The following is a 21,304-nucleotide window of genomic DNA, read 5'->3' as shown; positions in this document are numbered from 1 at the left end:
TTTTGTGACAAGGGTACAAGCATTGGAGATCTGGAAAAGGCTGCAGTTTTCTAAAGCTGCATAACATACACTCGACAGTTTGACTTTGTTTGGATGTTTTCGCTAACAGTTCTGTATTTGTACAGTGTATGTTCATAAAATAATACTCAAAAGTACTGCAGAAAGGAATCAGTTTAAAAATGCATTTTGTCATATGTGTCGTCACAATGATGTAATGAAGTTGTATCGGATAGCATCTCTAACCAATGTAGCCGGAAACCTTGCTGATGGGTGAACACAAAAATGTGTTTAATCAACCATGAAACAAAATTTTTCATTCATCACTGCCCGGTTATACTGATTTTGTCATTGGCACGCGTTGTAATTCAAAATCCAGACAAATGATAAGAAAACAGTAGTGTTTATATAGTAAAAATTTTCAACCATGTCTCACATTTAATGCAACAATTATTTTTTTAAATAGAGCTGCAGGAGATGCTACATGTGACATGATCTTGAAAAACATCAGTAAACATTAAAAAGGAAAAAGTAAACATTCCATCGGGATGACTTTTTGTTCAGATCAAAAGATTTTGCACTCTCGGAACCGAAGCACTGCTACATCTGTCATTATATTGATTGATTGATTGATTGATTGATTGATTGATTGATTGATTGATTGGTGAATTAATACTCACAAATATTTCCATCACAGGGTCATCCGAGATCTTTTCATCAGCTGCAATGGCCTCAACCAGATGACAGAACTAGTGTACCTTGACCAGACGTGCTCTTTAGCTTTGAAAGTATTTGAGATCCTGATAACCAGCTTCGGACACCAGCAAGCTGACAGCGCGCTCCAGGAGTTGGAGATCGCTGTTGCGGAAAAAAAGCCGACAATCTCGAACCTGCCTGAGGATCTGGGCTCTAGGGGATCTGGAGAGGGTCCTCAGAGCCTCAGCAAGTTCTATGAAGTGCTAAAGGAGGCGTACCCACGCCACAAAAGTCGTAGTGGGCAGGGCCGTGGAGCAGGTCGTTGCCAAGCAGAGACGCACCTCCATGTCATCAACCTTTTCCTCTGTGTTGCGTTTCTGTGTGTTAGCAAAGACGCCGACTCTGACCGGGACTCGGCTAACGATTCTGAAGATACTTCGGGCTATGATAGTACAGCTAGTGAGCCTCTTGGTGGGCGTTTGGTATACCTGTCCCCCGACAGTGTGACCCTACCGTCCAAAGAACAGATACGACGGGCAGCTGACATTTGGTCAGTGTGTCGATGTGTCTACCAGGCCAATCCTTTGTTCCAGAGGCAATTCTTCAGACTTGGAGGCTTGGATGTTTGTTTGCGCCTCATGAGCATGGTTATTCAGAAGCTTTCCTGTAAAACCAAGGAGGGCAAAGCAAAGAAAAAGGAGCTCAAGGTCAAACGTAGCCCAGACTCCACAGTTGGAGTAGATGAGCAAGGTCAAGATTCAATCAAGAGTACTCAGGCTGAGGGGAAAAACAAAGATCCAGCCAAGAGGCTGGAGGAAGAGTGGCAGTTAGAAAGTATTCGCCTTCTTGAGGCCTTATTGGCGATTTGTCTAAACAGCGCCAACTCAGCCCTGCAGAGGACGGACTTGGAGCTTTCTTCTCAGGTATATAATACTCATCTTCAGCTATCAAACACAAAATACTAATATTCTGGTCATAGTGAGTGTCTTAAGTATGGTATTATGTCTTCTCTGTAGCCCAAGTCAGTAGGAGATACCTTGTTAGAAGTCAAAGAGCAGCTTTCTTGCTCGGGGGTGGTCAACACTGACCTCGCAGTGCCACTCTTTGATTCTCTGCTGAGAGTAGCTTTGGCCGACGTGTCATCCACTCCCGATCCCCCTGAGGAGAAGCCAGACAGGGTGAGTCCTGCCTTTGGAGATGCTGTAAGTGACATTATGCATTTTTTTATCCCATCAACTCATGTAGTTTTATATAGTAGCGAAATCGGAACACTAGAGAAAATAACATAATCGCATGACTTCATCTTTCCATTGATCAAGTTTTATTTCTCAACAAAAATGCATGTTCCAACACAGGATGGCTGATGTTTTTATAAAATAGATTTTCCCTAATTCTGAAGCACGTAGTGCTCTCTCAGTGAGTCACGCAGAGTTTGGCGTACCAATGATCCAGCTGAATTTGTTCTGTGAAGCTCAAAGGTTATTCCGACGTCACAGTCAAATGATGTCACATGAATCCACACAGTGTCTTGGCCTATTTTTTTTTTTTCAGGAACTGAATTGTTCTTTATTGTCCGCCTCCACAGTGAATCAGTTGACCCTTAAGACGTGTTTACTTGTGTGCACCCCTTCATGTCCTTTTGATGACGAGCTATGCAAAACAGGAACTAGGTTTCCTGCGTGCTGTACAAGTCAGCTAATAATAATTCATCTTATTTGTACTTCAGTTTTTACACATCAGTTCAACAATTTTAAATGGTTGGCATTATGTTCACATTTGCTCTTATAGAGATTAAAATACATGATTTGACTGTTTTTTTTTTTCTCTCTCTCTTCGACTCGCTTCCTCTTTCCCCTCTTTTTCCTCTCACCGTCTTTCTATCAGAAGTTCCAAGTGCTGGTAGAGGGGGCAGCCCCGACAGGCGATCTATCAGAGGAGGTGGACGGCGTTGCGAGCTGCAGCGTCAAGCCCCCTGGGGAAGAGGAGGAGGAGGAGGGCTACGACGCCGACAGCGAAAGCAACCTTGATGACATGGACAACCAGGAAGAGGGTAGGACCACACTGCACTTCACTCATCCTTGAGAATCTGTAACGTAACATCAGAATCTACAGCTGAAACGGTCAAATATCACTGCTAATGTTTTTTTTTTTTTTTTTTTTTTTTTTTTTTAATTCAAAACACTCACCTCAGTCACAGGGAGTCATTTAAGTTGCTATCTATAAATCCTCTATATTTACATTCCTCTACTATTTATTTTTTGTCTGTAATAAACGTCAACAGAGGTAGTCTTGATAGATTGAGAAGTTGTGTATATTTCTCAACCTTTAAACCTGTTTATTTTTAACCTTGGGAAACAAAAAAATCTGTAGCCTCCGCCTCCTACCAGTAAACTTGTTGAGCTGTACTTTCCCCAATAATGACAAAAAAAATTCTATGCCTTTTAACAATAATGCTTAAGCTATTCAAACCTTCTTTTTCTTCATCCTCTGCTATGATATTTGGCAATACCAAATTCTGAATACTTGCATGACACTGCAAAACACTTCTTTTGCACTTTTTTCATGCACATATATATTTCTGCTTTATTCTTGTCGGTTTCAGACAGCCTGATTAGACACATTCTCTCTTTCACCTCCTCAGAATACAGTCATTGTTTGGAGTTTTAAAACTGCAGGCTACTTAGTTCATTGCACCGCATGAGCTGGATCTTGTGATTTGTTAAATCTCCATTAAACATCGACTTCCTGGAAAACATTCTCAACCTTAAATCCAAAATACTGGACCTCGTTCAAAATTGATTGGATTAAAAATTCCTTCTTCTTAATTGCTCTCGTTTTAGTTGTCCTCTGTTAACACAATCATAAGAAATTAGTCCAAATGAGAAATACTATATTACAATGAGGAAGTTAACTTAGAGGCTATTTATTTGTCCTATAAAGGTTACATGTTGTCTGACCCTGTTAATGTGCAGTATAGTGGTCATTTCCTTCAAACGGGACTACTCCCTTGTTTGTGCTCTGCAGAAGTTTTGGCAGAAAGTTGCAAAGCCCACACTGTCGTTGTCTAATAAGAAGAGTGAAGCTTCGAAATTTTCTATTTGATTTGTGTTTTCTTTTTTGTTAGAATAACCTACAAATGATTTTTCTTTTGTTGTTTTTCAGACAAAATGAACAATTTTCCCCAAATTTATTATCACATTCATTGAACAGTTAGCATTTCATTTAGGCCTGCATTTAAACTATGTGTAACATTTAATGTTTTCAACAAACAAGCTATTTACCTAAAATGTATATTTTAATCGAAGATCAAGATTGAACCAGATGCCGATTTGTTTGTGCAAGTATGGAGGACAATTGAGCAGTGTGAACTTCAGGGGATTTACAACACAGTTTGACAAGGCGCGTGAGAGTCTGCTGGGCTGCTCTCATGAAAGCAAAAGCAGACTCCCCTTTCTGCATTTTCATCAGCCGCCACCAAGACAGCTGCTTGGAGATGTAGCAGGCAATGCCTCTGGATGGTGAAGCTGTTTAAGCGGCCAGCTGGCCTTGTTCAAGTGCGGCGTCAGTCAGCAGAAGGTTTAAGATGTGTCCGTGGCGGTTCTTCTCTGATTTAGTGTCGTATCTCATTGGCTGCTCCCTCAGAGTTGAAGGTGGAGTCTGCGCAACGTGAATTTGCGACAGTGGTAGACGGTCCAGGGCGTGGCCTGCTGCTTTTCCCAGAGATCTGTACAATCCAGTTGCAACTACTGGCCACCGGCTCTCCAGACTTGGATGTCGTGAGTCATGTGTTTCACAGCCTTCTCGGTGCAATTCACGCCAACCACCGCAATGCCGCTCTACTCTATGACCAGGTCAGACTAACTTCTTCTTCTGCAAGTTTCTTAATTTTTGTACACTCACTGGACTCTCAAGTATGACTGACGACTTGCTTTGATGCTCACAGGGAGGTGTCAAAACCATCTTGTCTGGTTTTTATAACATCCTTAGCCAAGCGGACCATTCACTTAAAGGTTGGTTACGCATTTTTTTTATTACAATTTTATTCATGCAAAAATATGTGGATTTCACGGATAATTTGGGACAGATATTCAGACTTTTGTCTATGGAATTATGACGTTTAGAAGTATTATGAGGCGCTTACCTTGATTGAAATACTGTATGTGTGTAATCTTGCTAATTGGTTTACATTCAGACTGCCAGACTGTGATAGTGGAGGTGCTTGTTGCCATGGTGAGCCAGCGAATCACAGCAGAAGAACTGGCTCTATTGATTCGTCTTTTCCTGGACAAGTCCCCACCTACTGTAAGTAGTAAACCCATCCGTCACATGTACAGATCTGCATGTGGTTAGATACCGTATGGGCATAACATCTGGATGTATTTATTTTGGCACCATCACGTGCTTTTTAGTGACACTTTCTCCTGTATTCACGTCTCGGTTCTTGCAAAACATCAATGCACTTTGCTCCCCTGTTGCTCAAACAATTAACACCCATGTGTGGAGAACAGATGTACTGTCACAAATTGCCACCACAGTTATGTGCTATCAGGCAGGAGACGTCATTTATAGTCTCCCGAAACACATTTCCAAAAAGGAAGATCGGAATGCAGTAACATGCTACATGAGCTACAAAGCTACAGTGGTCACAAAAATGTGCGTGATTCAAAGCTCTTGAAGTCCAAACATTTCATCTTAGTGAATTTGCATATACATGTTTGATTATTTTAGCTTACTCTTTGTTGTAGCTGAAAATGACTCAAAGTCAAAGAAATGGAAGCGAGCGTTTCTTTTTGTGTCTTCCCAGGAGATTTTACTGAAAGGCATCTTAGAAATTGTTGAAGCCAATGTGAACATAGAGCCTCTTCATCTGCTGGACTTTCCGATAATCCTTGGGGCCTCAACACCTGGAGGAGTGTCTCCTAGCTCCAGACCAAATGGCACTGCTGGAGGGAAAAGTGTCGCTCTGCTCTGGAAGGGCAAACTATCTCCTGGTCGTTGGGAAGGAGACAGCGAGTTCCGACCGAGTCACTTGCGTTCCTCTCCCTGGCACGCTGCTCCTCTCCACTTGCCTCTAGTGGGGCAGAACTGTTGGCCTCACATGGCCAGTGGCTTCAGCGCCTCCATGTGGCTTAGGGTGACCGAGCAAGAGGAAAGAGCAGCAAACATCGACAAGGGTGAGAAACACATTGTTGAGTAAAAGTCATCGATAGCCAGTCTGTACATTTCAGTATTTTTCTTTTCTCTTTTCCCAGAAAGGAGGAATCCTCCTGCCGCTGAGGCGCACCATGGCTCGCCTCAGGCTACAAAAAGAGGAGGAGCGGAAGAAGGCCTCATTCATATTCTATCCATGGGCTCCAAAGCACTCATGCTTCAAGTGTGGGCGGACTTCTTCACTGGCTCACTCACATTCAGGTGAGCGTTCTAATACGCCGGCGTTCCTATGAGGCACAGTGTAGTGCTTAGTCAAGTTTTATATTTGAGTACACTGCTCCCACAGGGTTTGTATAGACCCAAATGACGAGATAAAAGCGGGGCTGTTGGCGCAGGCAGACTCTGTCGAGGGGCTCCTCCAGCCCGGCCAATGGCAGCACCTCGGCCTGACTTACACCCAGCAGCCCGAGGGCAAGAAGAACATCCATGGCCGTGTGGTTGTCTGGGTCTGTGGCATCATGTAAGTACAAATATGGTTCAGTAAACATATAAGAAATTCTTGGTAACCAAACCGTAAGCCTCTTCTCTGTTTCAGGAAATGTGAAGTTTTCTTGGACTACACCTTACCCCGAAAAAGCAGTTTATCCTCTGACAGCAACAAGACCTTCTGTATGTTGGGCCACTGTATCCCATCATCTGAGGAGCTTACAAAACAACATTTAAACTGGAGCATGGGAACTGTTCTCCTCTTCAATGGTAGGACTTTTGTTTTATTAATTTGTCTCTCCTCACTAACTTATTGCACTTTGAGTCTTTGCAACTCATTGTTTGTATACAGTGACACACAAAAAATAAAGTAGCTAACTACGTCACATTTTTCTGAAAGGGCTTCTACTTCCTCGTTATGTTGAGTCGCACTTAGATTTTTGTGTCTCTGAAATTCATTAATTTTATTTGTCATCTTTTACAGGGGCCAGAGTAGGGCCTGAGGAGGCCTTCTTCCTGTACACCAGTGGGCCTGACCTCACCTCAATCATGCCCTGCAACTATGGCAGACCAACAGGGTCATTCTCCAAGTTTGTCACTCAGGAAGCACTCAAGTGTGACAGCGTACGAGAACTTCTGATGAAAAGCAAGGACGTGGACACAACATCCTTAGTGGTAAGTCTTCAACCACAACTGTGAAGAACAACACACAAAGCAACCGCTCGCTCACTTATTGTTGAATTTGATGGCTTGTGCGGATCGCGCCTTAACAATTACTCGTCATTACCGACACACCGCAGGGAGTCACTTTTCCTCAATGGAAAAAGATCTTGTAAAACCTCAGTTAATTCATTGAGAACAAAAACAGTCCACTTGTAGTAATTGCTAATGAAGTTAAGGTTAATACCTTTGGTGATTGGAAAAGGAAAAGAGCTGAAGCCGGAGTGAAATAACTGGCAAGCTTTCTTCTTTCCAATAACAAGCCAACATCAGTCCTAGAAATGACGAGGGTTAGCTGGGCTCAGTCCACTCACGATTCTGTCTCAATAGGTCAAATAAAGTCCAAGTTGTTATGAGTCTGTTTTATTCACAGGAGAGCCTGGCAGTTGTGTATGCTCCCAGCAGTCCGAGGGTCTATACTATCTATGAACCCGTAATTAGACTGAAGGGACAAGCCAAGACGGTGGTTACCCAGCGGCCCTTCAGCTCCAGAGAAGTGCAAAGTGTTTCTTTAGAGCCAAGCGCTCTCAAAGCTCTGCTGCCCACTGAAACCCAAGGCCTGCAAAGTGTCCTGCATAAAATCGGAGGGACGGGAAATATTGTCTTCCTCTTTGCACAGGTCAGAGAAGCCACACGTGAAAAAAAAAAAAAATAATAATAATATTACAGCACCAGTCAGAACTTTGAACACACATTTCATTTTGCAGTATCTACAATGCAAATGCTAATTTCAAGATAAATGCACCAGAGAAGCCATGTTTGAACAGCAAACCTTTATACTGTGAAATGTGTTAGTCAGCCTGGTATATTTATTGGAACATGTATTTGTGAGTCAACATGCGTGCATCTTATCTCCTGTGCCGGGTAAAGACGAATTCTAACCCCAGATCGAACTCTGTTCCTTAGACGGTGGAGTTGAGTGACTGTGAGATGACCCAGGCTTTGGCCTTGCAGATACTCTTATCTCTGACCAAATTCAACCAGCATCGCATCCATGAAATGGACTATTACCATGGCTACTCTATGATACACCAAGTTCTCATCAAGTCCAAATGTATCGTTGGATATCATATGCTGAAAGTAAGCATTTGATTTCCAGATTATTCACTGATTATGTGCATTAAGGGCTCTTTATTTCACTTGAACTGTCAAGATGTTTTTTTCCCCTTCATTGTCTGCATTTAAAGGTGAAAACATTTGTTCTCATTTGAGTCGGAAACGCTGTGCTGTGTAATTTGACGGCCACTTAATGTCTTTCTCTAGACTTTGTTGGATGGCTGTTGTAGCAGACCTGTCTTAATCCTGGCGGATGACGGGCAGTTCCGATTAGACACGGAGTCCATTGCTGTGGTGCAGGACATCAGACTGCTCTCGGACATCTTGTTGGACTGGAAAATCTGGGCAAAAGCAGAGGTGAATGCAAATATAAATGTCTTAAATGCAGTTTGTAGCAGGTACAATGCCACAAGTTTGTAAACAGTATCTGTTTTTTTTCTTCTTGTTTTTTTTAATTTTATTTTTTTTAAGTGTGGTGTGTGGGAGACACTTCTGGCTGCTTTGGAAATCCTGATCAGGGTGCATCATCCTTACCAGGTCTTAAATATCCGTCAGTTCCTGAAGGCTGAAGTGGTGGACCGTTTCTTGCTAACTTGCCAAGTGTTACAGGTGTTTCAAGCAAAAAATGATCATTATAGTGCCATTAATTGTATCTGAGCAAGCGTAACTTATGGTGGTATTTGTCTTCAGGAGCATCGGGACGAGCACCTGACTGCCATCCCGCAGGAAGTTTGTTTGTCTTTTGTCAAAATAATCCAGGAAGTGCTAGGATCACCACCTGATCTGGACTTGCTAAAACTTATCTATAATTTCCTGCTGGCAGTTCACCCACCCACTAACACCTACGTTTGCCACACTCCGTCCAGCTTCTACTTCTCACTGCACATAGGTGAAGATACAGCAGGAGAATGTAAGTACAAATTTATGTGACTTGTATTCATTGAGCTCTTTTAATATCATTTGTCAGATGGGAAGCTGTATCATGACAAGTTGCAGTCTATTATGTACCTGCGACACTCCAACAGTGGAGGGAAGTCCGCCAGCAGTTCAGTGGTGTCTCTTTCCCCAACTGTCTTTACCGATACTCCCCACGAAGGTAAGCTTAGTTGCTCCTTTGTTGGAATAACATACAGCAGTTTGTAATAAATACAATTGGGCAGTTTGGCGACATAGCGTGTTAAAAAAAAAAATAACTCATTGTATCTTTAAAGGACATTTCACGTTCCCGTTAACCTATTGACAAGTTTATTCAAAGGAACGATACAGCTTTGGAGGACGCAGCTAAGAATTTTGTCCTGCTACCAGACGACAGTGAAGGCCATCTCAGGCAAAAAAGTGCACATGGCCTTAATTTCCTCTTTGAGACATTAATAATGCTATCTACTAAAAAATGTTACTTATTACATTGGCTGTTTTTTGGGGTTTTTTTTTTTGCTCTTATCTGGTTGTGTAATATTTGTGGCTTCTAAACCTCTTTGCTCAATAGATCAAATTTGACGACGAGTGATGTCAAAATATTTGTCCATAGAGTCTTCATGTGTCATGGGCCAGTACTATTAATTGAGTGACTCCACACTATTGTCGTTTGTCACTGCAAAGTAGAAGCGAGTTCCACAGTACTCAATATGTCGTTTTTTTTTTTAGGCCATCACCTCGGTCCATCGCCTGAGCACGGGGGTGATGATCAATCCCTACGCCCACCCAGCCTTGCACCGTCGCCTTATTCATCCCCTTTATTGACACCCCGCCTCAGTCACAGCGGCGTGAATGAGACCCGCGACATCGAGCGGACGTCGCTCACCGCCCAGCACGCTCTGGGCAGTACCGAAACGCTCAAGAAGGGAGGAGGTGACGAGCAACTCCTCAGCAGTTGTGAATCCGCCAAGACCATTTGTGACTCGAGGGACATTGGTAATGAAGGATCTCGACGCACCCCGTCCATCAGCGTGGAGGAGGAGCGGGACGAGGCTACGGAGGTGGACAGCTTGGCAGAAGGGAGTGTGGGCGTGGTGGAGTCTGATGACAGGTTTGACTGGGCCAGTGATGAAGCGCCTCGACGCCCTGACAGCTTAAAAGGTATTCAGTCCTTCCAGAGGAGTCACAGCAACCTGGCCAGTCTGGGATTGGCTTTTCCGGCTCCGAATGGCTCATTAGCAGTCAGTCGCTGGCCCAGTGCAGCCGATCGAAGCTCTGTACCTGAAGACTGGGAAAGTTACACCTACTCTCCCGGATGTGAGAGGGCACACAGCAAAACTGATTCCAATGACCGGTATGTGGAAGTGCATATTGAGAAAGCTTTTTTTTTATTTGACTTGGAGCAGCAGTAGCTCATCCGTGAACTCTCGCGCTTAAGAATCCAAACTAGGGCACTGAATCACAAACTCTGTGTTGCAGGTCCACTACGGAGGACTGCTTAGTTCTCATCTGCTGTGGCCTCTATGACCTTCTAAGGGGTGTCTTACTACTGTTGCCGGACCTCATGCTTGAGGAGGTTATGGACAAACTGATCCAGCCTGAAGCCCTAACTGTCCTGGTCAACCACTCATCACCCCTCATCCAGCAAGGAGTTATGAAGGTTAGCCCAGTTTTCCTACCTATGATTTCTTTGTGTTTGATTTGATGATTAAAGACTCCTCATGGTATGCCACTTCTTTTTCCTAGCTGCTGGATGCATACTTTGGCAGAGCAAACAAGGAGCAGAAGGAGAAATTCCTGAAGAATCACGGTTTCTCCCTGCTGGCAAACCAGCTGTACATCCACCAGGGCAGCCAAGGGCTAATCGAGTGCTTCCTTGAGATGCTCTTTGGACGGCCTGTGGGCCTGGAGGAAGAGTATGTTTATCTGCAAGTCTTTAATGTACTAATGGCCTACATGAAAAAAAGATCTGCTGTTTAAACTAATCCATTTTTACTCCATAATTGTCTAGTCTGGATCTGGAGGAAATGGAAACAATCTCACCTTTCACAAAGCGTTGCATCATCCCAGTCTTGGGTCTTATTGAGAACTCCCTGTGCGACAACTCTTTAGTGCACAACATCCTCTGCATGCTACTACAGCTCCTCAACGCCTGCCCCAAGCTGGCAGACATCCTTCTCGATCACGGGCTGCTCTACGTGCTCTTCAACACCCTCTCCACCCTCAATGGCATGGAGACCTGGTAGGCTAGCTAGAAGGATGAATAATATCTTATCGAAATCGCTAGATCCTATCATGGATTTCTTATTTTTCTTGCAGCATTCCCCTGAATGATTACAAGCTCCTCGTTTGCGACATCCAGCAGTTGTTAGTTGCCGTAACCATCCACTCCTGCAGCTCTTCAGGGTCCCAGTACTTCCGCATCATTGAAGACCTCATTACCTTGCTCGGTTACATGCAGACCAGCAAGATGCGGAGAACACAGGGTAAGGATTAGATTCTTGAAATGCAAAGCACATTTATCAGCGTTCAGCGTATTATCCACATATTGCATCGAGCCGTCATGCTCTGCTGCACAACAAAACAGAGCTCATTACCTACAAAGAGCGAACGGAAGGTCATTCATCCATTTGTAATCGTTTTTATTTCCACTTAATGATTCCGTTCTTTTTTTTCATGTTGTCTAATTTATTAATCAATGTGTGGATCCCGCGGCTTTTAAAAAGCATTGAACTGTTTATATGTTGAGCTAAAATTCCATAATTGTTGCTCATCTGTGCATCGCAGTGCTGACTTTTTTTTTTTTTTTTTTTTTCTTCCTCCCCTGCTCACTTATAGAGATGGCAGTCGCTTTGCAGTTTCGTGTCCTTCAGTCGGCTATCGAGTTTATAAAGACGACAGCCAATCAGGCGCCTCAAAAGCTGAGCAGCCCCCATAATGCGCCGAGCTCGCCTCATCACACCATTTACCAGAAACGAAAGAGCATTGCAGGTGAGCGCGGAAGACTGGAGCCACATTAGCAAAGTCACCCCTCTTGTTTTTGTTTTGATTTGTTGTTAATCATTATCTAGGTCAAACTCTCAACTCCGTCTTTATTCACATATCTCAACAGTGGTTTTTTTTTTTTTTTTTTTGTTGAACGATCCTCTCCTCATCCCAATTTGAAGGTTCCATTGCCTTGAAAGACTCCATTATCCCTCGAATCCCCAGGCAGCACTACTGCTCCTACGGCCAGATCCCCTTGCCCTCTCCCTTCAGCTTCCTGTCCCAGGACTCCCCCCTCCCCTCCCCTACTGGGGCTCCAACCTACATGCTCCACTGTGATGCAGGTAGCTGGGACTTCGGTCAACAGCAGAGAACATTGTCCCAGACTTAGGACATGTTTCCAAATGTTGCAGTGAGCTCAATCTCTTTTCTCTGCAACTCACTTGGGGTTTTAATCTGCCCGGTACCTTAATTCGCTACCGGTGCTTTGTTAGTGTGTGCATGTTTTTGATAAACGAATGCTTGACGAAATCAGTGTCAAGCATTTTGATCACTGAAACTTCACGCTTTCCTGTGTGCACAGTGATTTTTGACATGCGTTTTTTTTTTTTTTTCTCGCTGCACCTAAATAGAGCCAACAAGTCTCAGGTTTGCACTTTCTCACTTGCGCTCTCACATTTTCGTGCAGGCCGGCGTCGCTTCTCGTTAGCCCAGACCGACTCTTTACTGATGCGGATGCGCTCCGTGGCCAGCGACGAACTCAACCAGATGATGCAGAGGAGGATGAGCCAGGAGAACCCCATCCGTGCTAGCGAGACGGAGTTTGTGCAGCGGCTGCAGAGGCTTGTAGTCCTTGCTGTCAACAGACTCATTTATCACGGTGAAACAATATTTTGGATTATACATGCACTTCTGTGGTGTTTATTGGTATGCTTAAATGATGGTGTTATATTTTCAAGGACCGTTAAGTGCTTGAATTTTGGAAGCAAGTGCGAGCAATTATTTAGTTGGTTACAAATATATGTCTGTATAGTTCAACTTTTTATATGGACAATTGCTTTATCTGATTTTGGTTTTACTTTGTCTCATCCACTTGCTTGTTTTCATTTTAGATGTCAGTCAGGATTTGTTTGACCTGCTCAACATTCCAGATTCCCCTGACCAACAAGTTTTCACACCAGAACTGGGAGATAATTCTCATGAAGAGAGCAGCTCTGCTTCTGCCCCTCACTCACCTACTCCCTTCACATTGCCACCTGCCAGCAAAAATAGTTTGCAGAAAGACATTCTTAACCTCATGATGGACGGAATCAAAATAAGCCTGGTAAGATTTAAAACATGTTTTTGGTGATTTTATTATGATTATTTTTTTTAAATGGCCGTAATGGATTGAAAGTGATTGTCGCATTTGCATTCTCAGGGCAGTACTGGTCGAGGAGGAGCGCCGCATCAGCAATGGCGAAGAATCCTATGGTCATGTCGGGACACGTTCCGGGTCCAAATCGGTCGCTTGTTGGTGCACACATTGAGTCCTGCTCGTCCCTTGTCTGACAGGAAAGAAGCACTGGAATTTGTTCTTGATCCAAGACATTTGGATATCCTAAAAGAAAGCCTTAGCCCCGGTCTAGAGGTACGTGAAAGTGTCTTTTTGGTCGTCGTTTCTTTTCATATCAACCAGTCACAGAAATTCATGTTTGGATTTTAGTCATTTGAACTGATGGCAGGGGGGAAAGCAGAAATGGAACATACTGTGATGTAGGAAATGTTCAGGCATTTCAGCACATTATAATCAATGGCTGGTTAGATAAATGTAGTAAGTACTATATCACAAGCTTTTGTTAAATTTCCGCAAAACCTAAAAAAGCCACAAGGTGACACTACAGCTTTGTGAACACATGTCTTGTTAGCTCTCGATTATGCATTTTGTTTTTAGGTATTACTCGGAGTCTTCTAAAGGAGAGTACTTTATTTTAGGTTTGGTGATTTTTTTTCTTTAGAATATTACCTCGAGAGTTCATTTTTTTTATCGTCATGACTACAGTTTCAGTCTTAAAAACGGATTCACTTTTCTTGATTGATTATGGCAAAAAAGACAATTATTGGATGTCAGGCACTGTCACAGAGCGTATTGTGGTCGATTATTCGCAGGTTTCACTGTGTCTCACACTTCTGATAGATTTGCTACATGCCATATATCTCTTCCCATACCATGTGACTCATATGCAAATTGACCTCTCTCTCATAGCATGGACCCAAGTTGTCACTGTATCTTTATGAAATGCTGCACGACCATAAGGACAACCTGACCAAAGATGAGCAGATTGCTGTAGGCGTATTCATGACCTCGCTCAAGCTTTGTGGTCACCGCTGCATCCCACCCAACGTTCCGCACAAGCAGGATCTACTCAAGGCTATTAAAGAGGCAAGCCTTTCAGCGGCAGCAGCATGCATTCCTGCCTTGTCTTAATTGGTTAATGCCAAGAATGCAAGTTGAGACTTGTTTACTCATAATGTACTTCATACAGGAAAAATTAAAGTATGAAGCAGAGGAGAATACAAGCAAGGTAGCATGGGAAAAGAAAATGACCAACACCCAAAAGAAGTGAGTAGAGTGCAAATCCAATATTGAAACAATCCAAATGTTTTTGTAATGTAAGTGAATATTTGATCTTTCCTTGGCAGTCTCATCCAGAGGCTCGACGGAAAATCCAAAGACATTTCCAAGATCGCGGCTGACATCACGCAGAATGTGTCTTTACGGCAAGGTATGGAGAGAAAGAAAGTCATCCAGCACATCAGAGGCCTCTACAAAACAGACCTGAGCGCCAGCCGCCACTGGCAAGAGTTGGTGCAGCAGCTCACGCATGACCGGTGGGTACACAACGACATCTTTGACTGGGAGATATGTGCTATTCATTTGTTAAGTTAGCTAGGATAGGCTCGTACTTTGTGATTTCAAGTACATCTTTTGTCAGACCAGTCCTGGATTTTTTTTTTTTTGGACGTATCTCATATATTCATGTCAATAATTTGTTTTTGGTCTGTTGCAGCGCCGTTTGGTATGACCAGACATCCTACCCTACGTCCTGGCAATTGGACCCAACTGAAGGGCCAAACCGTGAGCGGCGGCGACTGCAAAGATGCTACCTCACCATCCCAAACAAATACTTGCTCAAAGACAGACGTAAGCCCGAAGGTGAAAATACGTTTAAGTGGTGTTGAAGTTTTTCTTTTCTTCTCCCATTTGTCTGAGATCTCATTGTGATCCACTTGCCTCATGTAGACGCAGTGAAGCCGCCACTTTCATTCCTGTTTGAGGATAAGACACACTCGTCTTTCTCCTCCACCGTGAAAGACAAAGCCACTAGCGAACCCATCAGGTACACGATGTTTTTCTTCCTCTGATCTCAAAAACAGAATGATCTGAGGAGGACAATAAAAAGTGTAATCAAGCTGTTTTGCTCAGAGACATTCCATCGCTGCTTTATTCGGAAGTGTGTTGATAAGAAATAGCTTTTGATTACTCTCAGGTTTACCAGGCGCTGCATGAGTGTGGCCCCCTCCAGAGAGACAGCAGGAGAGCTGCTTCTAGGTAAGACAAAGTGTTCCGAGATAACTGCGCTCAAGAATACGTGTGGTCTCCGCTCACACACGAGGGAAGTTAGTCATTGTTTGCCATTCTCCCGTTGCATCGTTCTTACCGGCCTTGTGATGTCTTGCAGGGAAATCTGGAATGTACTTTGTCGAGGACAATGCTGCAGACGCTCACGACGGCCAGGTAAGACCCCGAGGGCCCAGACGGAGTCAGAAATGTTTGTGTTAGGAGTTCAAAAGTAACAGAATGACAGTCCGTGTTGAACTCGAATGTAATGCAGAAGTAGATGGAGATAAATTCAGAGATCAAAATATTGAGGGGGGGGGGAATACTTTCAAAGGATATTTTGGAAGTAACTTTATCAACACTGTTGAACAGAGCCTTCACGGTGAGACAGAAGCACCGTCTTTCTCTTGGACCTACGAGGAGATCAAAGAGGTGCACAAGCGATGGTGGCAGCTGAGAGACAACGCTGTGGAGATATTCCTCACCAATGGACGAACGCTGCTCTTAGCTTTTGACAACAACAAGGTAAAAGGCTGTCAAATTTTTTTTAAGCGTATACTATCCTGACAAATATGATGAAAACCATTCACTTTCCATCAGTTTATATATAACTACAAAAACTTAACAATGGCAAAAACCACCACAAGATCAGTTGGGCAAGTACAAGGCTGAGCCTGGCCAAGTTCTAACTTCATTATTTGACTATTTACATACACTGCAAAGTGCTTTCTCCATTGGTGGATACTTTAATAGGGAAAGTGATTAAACCACTCAGGGGTAAAATTGGCCTTGCATCCACATCAAGATTGTGGTCCTAAAGGAACTAAATATTTTATTAGTGGGCAGCATAGCGGACTGGTGCTTAGCACGTCTGCTTGAGAGTTTTGAGACACTGGATTTGCTTGTGTGGGTTCTCTCAAGTTACCACGGCTTTGTCAGAGCTCGCAAAGACGCAACTGAGTTGAACTGAAGAATACATTTTCCATAAATGACAGTATTGTTTGTATGATGTCTGTTTGTAAGCCTGTTTCTCATGCCAAACATTAATCACGCATGATGTCACTTTTCTCTTTGGATTTTTTTTCCTCTCCAAAGTTCCGTGACGACGTGTACCATAACATCCTGACGTCCGATTTGCCCAACTTGCTGGAGCACGGCAATATCACGGCACTCACGCAGCTGTGGGGCTCGGGGCAGATCTCCAACTTTGAGTATCTCACACATCTCAACAAGCACGCCGGACGCTCCTTCAACGACCTCATGCAGTACCCGGTGTTCCCTTTCATCCTGCGAGACTATACCAGCGAGACGCTAGATCTGCAGGACCCCAACATCTACAGGTCAGTGTAATCTTTTGCTTGCTTTGCTTACGTTTTTTTCTTTTTTTTCTTTGATTAACAGTATGTACCACCATTCCAATTTCTACACAAATATACTCTGTAGCTCCAATAAAATGTCCGCTCTTCAAAACAGCACTTTGTAATTCAATTGTCAAAAATTAAAAATAACCCCATTATTGTTGGGAGGATTCAAAGTATTGTTATTGGGAACTATTGCTAATTCTTGTTAACACGTTTAAACTAGGACATTTTGTCACCCCATAGACTTCATGTTTTTTAGGCTTGTCCGATTTAATGTTACTAAATACGGCCATTCAGTATACCAAAAAAACACGTCATTTTTATTTCCAGGAGATATTAAATTTTGTGTGTGTATGTGTGCATGAAAAGTTTAACTTCGAAAAAGATCAAACTAAAGTAGTTGTTTAAACACAAGACATCTAAAATGTGCTATAAAAGAAGATATGATGAACTCAAAGTTCTGAGATTAAACTTTGTGAATAAATGAATACATATTTGCAAAATGGTAGCCTTTGTTTTTGTTTGGTTTACAATTCCCTATGTGTAGTCACAGAAGATTTAGAAACCTCTCCTGGGCTTCTGCTGCTTTGATTGTTGTTTAGAATTCAGTGCAGCAGTGCTCCTGCAAAAGGAAATTGCTTCTCTTGGTGGTGTTGACCAACATTTTTCAGCACCTTTAGAATAGGTGAAAAATAAGACATAAAGGCAAAAACTTAATATTAATAATAAATCTGCAAATGAAACTTGCAAATCAAAGCTGACGTGTAATTTTAACACTTAAATTATTCACAACCGTTTTCAATACAGCCACGTCTAACGCTCTAAATTTAGTAGATGAAGAATTGATGACATGACTCACTTCTTAGTCTTTTATCACTTTCTGGTCTATCATTTCTAACTGCAACATGCCCATAAAACAAATAAATTCAACTCATTTCTGTGAGTAAGACTGACCTACTACTGTGTTGCTGCCATTCAGGAATTTGAGCAAGCCGATCGCCGTCCAGTCAAAAGAGAAAGAAGATCGCTATGTGGACAATTTCAAAGTAAGACCTATCCCCTGTGTTCATGTTTTTTTTTTTGTGCATGTGGCTAAAAATAAAAACACTGTGTTTGCTTTGTGTAGTATTTGGAAGAGGAGTACAAGAAAGGCATCCGGGAGGACGACCCCATGCCTCCCGTTCAGCCTTACCACTACGGCTCTCACTACTCCAACAGCGGCACCGTGCTGCACTTCTTGGTCCGAATGCCTCCTTTTACCAAGATGTTCCTAGCCTACCAAGGTGAGTCACTGCTTTTAGCCACATCACCAAGGATTTGCATCTACGGAACAGCATGTGGAGTTTAAACCAGCCCCGTAAGTGTTGGTGGTTCTTTTATGGCAGCTTGTCTCTGGAATCTCACCAGTGGTGCTTTTAGCGATCGCAACCAACTGTGTGCTACCACAGCCACGAAAGGTTATTTAGTTTTTTTTATATGCGTCCTTTGTCTCATCTTTTCCTTTCTCGCGTAATTACCTTTTTTATTCATCCGATCTCTCTTGTGATCATCAGAGACGTCTTTATTTAACTGCAAATGTATTCAGCAAGCGCTGGTGTCTAAGGTCATGAAAGGGCGCCGGTCCAATCACTGAATCGAGTTTGTAATTACATTGTCTTTGGTCCTAATCAGATCAGAGCTTTGATATCCCGGACCGGACGTTTCACTCCATGAACACTACGTGGCGTCTCTCGTCCTACGAGTCCATGACGGATGTGAAGGAGCTTATCCCGGAGTTCTTCTATCTCCCAGAATTCTTGGTCAACAGAGAGGGTCAGTATGTTTAGGCTGACTTTTAAAAGCTGACAATCTTCTCTTTTAAACATCTTTGCCGGTTTCCTCAACAGGTTTTGATTTTGGGGTTCGTCAGAACAGCGAGAGGGTAAACCATGTGAATTTGCCTCCCTGGGCTCGGAACGACCCGCGTCTCTTCATCCTGATTCACCGTCAGGCGCTGGAGTCGGATCAGGTTTCTCAGACGCTGTGTCAGTGGATCGATCTGGTGTTCGGACTCAAGCAGAAAGGAAAAGCTGCCGTCCAGGCTATCAACGTTTTCCACCCAGCTGTAAGAATGCCTCATCACATTGACTCCGAAATTGAAGGACTGGTGCTTAGATTTCTTCCATAACTTCCATAGACCTATTTCGGTATGGATGTTTCGGCCGTAGAAGACCCAGTACAAAGAAGAGCGCTGGAAACCATGATCAAGACGTACGGACAGACTCCTAGGCAGCTTTTCAACGCCTCCCACATCAGCAGGGCCGGACCCAAGCTCATGATGGAGGGCGAGCTGCCCGCCGCCATGGGTCTCCTGGTTCAGCTCGCCTTTAGAGAAACCAGAGAGCAGGCCAAGGAGATTGTCTGTCCGGTAAGAAGGATTGATTTGATGAACTTGAGGATTTTGGCATGCGCTCCTGGTGTCCACTGTGCTGCCTTTCTTTCAGACAAAGTCAGTTGTGTTGGGCTTCAGAATAAGCGTTACAGGAAATGGATGGATGGATGGATCAATGCAAGTTTTCTGTCTCACAGAGCCCACTGCCATGGATCAAAGGTCTGAAGTGGGGCGAGTACGTGGGGTCTCCCAGCGCACCCGATCCGGTCGTGTGCTTCAGCCAGCCTCATGGCGAAAGGTTTGGATCACTGCTGGCCCTGCCTACGCGGGCTATCTGCGGCTTGTCGCGCAAGTTCTGCCTCTTGATGATTTACAGCAAGGAGCAGGGTAGGTAGAGGCGCGCCTGGCACGCAAAAGGATTCATCGAATACAACGGGCCGATTCAACGCCTTGTGTACCGTGCAGGTGTTCGCAGCATGCACAGCACAGACATCCAGTGGTCGGCCATTTTGAGTTGGGGCTACGCAGATAACATATTGAGGCTGAAAAGCAAACAGAGCGAACCACCCATCAACTTCATTCAGTGCTCTCCACTGCATCAGGTGACCATTAGCTAGCAATTGTACCTTGGCCACTGTCCGATCAGGTGCCACATTTCCTCCATCTCACGGCCCGCGCGTTTCCTCCAGGTGACCAGCTGTGCTTGGGTGCCCGATGGCTGCCAGCTATTTACGGGAAGCAAGTGTGGAGTCATCACCGCCTACAGCAACCGCTTCACTTGCGCCACGGTGGGTATCCATGGCGACGTCCCCCTCTAAGCCCTCCGCCTCCACATTACAATATCGCAGGCGCCCCTCCTCCTCATCTTTCTCTTCTTTTCAGAGCCGTGCAGAGCTCATACGCTCAGCCTCATTAGGCACATCACAGTTGCCCTTAAAACATATTTCCAGAGTCCACGAGTGGGATTAAAGGGTTCAAACGGGGATTCTTGTTTCTCTCTCTCTCTCTCTGATTTGTCCTTTTAAGACCCTTCAAACCATCGGTGGGCAAAATGTGGCCCGGGGGACACATGCGACCTGCTCCGTTTTTTTAATCTAGCCCACAGAGCATTAATATTACCAGTTCTTTAATATTGGTTGCATTCGCGCCCCCCCCCCCCTAAAATAATTCAAACATTTTGTAAAAATAAAAAAACTATTGCCAATGTGAGTGTTGCTTTTCTCTAACGTATCTCTGTCGCTTAGCAGTCGGAGATGGAGGTGGAGTCTCAGGTTCACCTGTACGGACACACGGGGCTGGTTACCGGCCTTTTTGTGTGCAAACCTTACAGCATCCTCATCAGCGTTAGTACAGATGGTACCTGCATCCTCTGGGATCTCAACAGGTCAGCATGGTGCCCATGGAGGCCTCTCCACGCCTCCTTGCTTGGATGTGCGTGATGAGTAAGATCATGTTTTGATGGGTTCTGTTCCAGGCTCTGTTATGTGCAAAGCCTTACTGGCCACAAAAGCCCAGTTACGGCAGTTTCTGCCAGTGAGACCACAGGTGACATTGCTACAGTTTGTGACTCAGGTGAGATGTCTCCTCAGTCTGAGACCAGCAGCATTCTCTCAGAGAACATTCTATGTGTTAGATTTAATTCACCATTATCCCTGCATTTTAAGGTTATATATGCTCATTTGTATCTTCGTTTTGTTATGTTGCTGATTTGATGTGTTCAGTGGGCGGTGGTAGTGATCTGCGTCTCTGGACTGTTAACGGAGATCTCATCGGTCACGTGCACTGCAGAGAGATCATTTGCTCCGTAGCGTTCTCCAATCAGCCGGAGGGCGTATCGGTCAACGTCATTGCTGGCGGGCTGGAAAATGGCGTTGTCAGGTGAAGTTTTTTTTTTTTTTAAGATTACTTCTGTTTTTTCTATTTCTTCAGAGAGCATACAACAAAAGAGTTAAACATATATATTAT

The 21,304-nt window shown here is 43.9% G+C and overlaps 1 protein-coding gene across 3 annotated transcripts in view; it reads left to right on the top strand.

Annotated features, from left to right (window-relative positions):
- Nucleotides 1-21,304, top strand: part of lyst (lysosomal trafficking regulator) — a 36,798-nt gene that overhangs the window by 13,670 nt on the left and 1,824 nt on the right. The window contains exons 7-53 of one of the 3 annotated variants that reach the window (XM_085921643.1): nt 695-1,616; nt 1,710-1,871; nt 2,578-2,743; nt 4,336-4,544; nt 4,637-4,703; nt 4,886-4,995; nt 5,498-5,867; nt 5,946-6,105; nt 6,191-6,364; nt 6,440-6,600; nt 6,815-7,005; nt 7,424-7,669; nt 7,957-8,130; nt 8,314-8,463; nt 8,578-8,715; nt 8,797-8,995; nt 9,074-9,202; nt 9,751-10,375; nt 10,501-10,681; nt 10,768-10,937; nt 11,033-11,263; nt 11,341-11,507; nt 11,860-12,012; nt 12,189-12,350; nt 12,695-12,886; nt 13,119-13,330; nt 13,427-13,636; nt 14,252-14,428; nt 14,532-14,608; nt 14,689-14,877; nt 15,057-15,202; nt 15,290-15,386; nt 15,537-15,598; nt 15,729-15,784; nt 15,980-16,132; nt 16,703-16,947; nt 17,948-18,014; nt 18,095-18,251; nt 18,640-18,780; nt 18,855-19,072; nt 19,145-19,375; nt 19,537-19,726; nt 19,805-19,941; nt 20,029-20,127; nt 20,584-20,723; nt 20,814-20,911; nt 21,061-21,217. In XM_085921643.1, the coding sequence (XP_085777769.1) occupies nt 695-1,616; nt 1,710-1,871; nt 2,578-2,743; nt 4,336-4,544; nt 4,637-4,703; nt 4,886-4,995; nt 5,498-5,867; nt 5,946-6,105; nt 6,191-6,364; nt 6,440-6,600; nt 6,815-7,005; nt 7,424-7,669; nt 7,957-8,130; nt 8,314-8,463; nt 8,578-8,715; nt 8,797-8,995; nt 9,074-9,202; nt 9,751-10,375; nt 10,501-10,681; nt 10,768-10,937; nt 11,033-11,263; nt 11,341-11,507; nt 11,860-12,012; nt 12,189-12,350; nt 12,695-12,886; nt 13,119-13,330; nt 13,427-13,636; nt 14,252-14,428; nt 14,532-14,608; nt 14,689-14,877; nt 15,057-15,202; nt 15,290-15,386; nt 15,537-15,598; nt 15,729-15,784; nt 15,980-16,132; nt 16,703-16,947; nt 17,948-18,014; nt 18,095-18,251; nt 18,640-18,780; nt 18,855-19,072; nt 19,145-19,375; nt 19,537-19,726; nt 19,805-19,941; nt 20,029-20,127; nt 20,584-20,723; nt 20,814-20,911; nt 21,061-21,217 (8,868 nt within the window). Of the gene's footprint in view, nt 1-694; nt 1,617-1,709; nt 1,896-2,577; nt 2,744-4,335; nt 4,545-4,636; nt 4,704-4,885; nt 4,996-5,497; nt 5,868-5,945; nt 6,106-6,190; nt 6,365-6,439; nt 6,601-6,814; nt 7,006-7,423; nt 7,670-7,956; nt 8,131-8,313; nt 8,464-8,577; nt 8,716-8,796; nt 8,996-9,073; nt 9,203-9,750; nt 10,376-10,500; nt 10,682-10,767; nt 10,938-11,032; nt 11,264-11,340; nt 11,508-11,859; nt 12,013-12,188; nt 12,351-12,694; nt 12,887-13,118; nt 13,331-13,426; nt 13,637-14,251; nt 14,429-14,531; nt 14,609-14,688; nt 14,878-15,056; nt 15,203-15,289; nt 15,387-15,536; nt 15,599-15,728; nt 15,785-15,979; nt 16,133-16,702; nt 16,948-17,947; nt 18,015-18,094; nt 18,252-18,639; nt 18,781-18,854; nt 19,073-19,144; nt 19,376-19,536; nt 19,727-19,804; nt 19,942-20,028; nt 20,128-20,583; nt 20,724-20,813; nt 20,912-21,060; nt 21,218-21,304 lie in introns of all 3 variants that reach the window. The other 2 variants (XM_085921642.1, XM_085921641.1) reach the window with 2 other exon arrangements.

The sequence above is a fragment of the Syngnathus leptorhynchus genome, chromosome 10 (genome assembly GCF_054491065.1).
Source record: "Syngnathus leptorhynchus isolate UIUO chromosome 10, UIUO_Slep, whole genome shotgun sequence".
Taxonomy (NCBI): domain Eukaryota; kingdom Metazoa; phylum Chordata; class Actinopteri; order Syngnathiformes; family Syngnathidae; genus Syngnathus; species Syngnathus leptorhynchus.
This window is presented reverse-complemented; position numbering and strand designations above follow the sequence as displayed.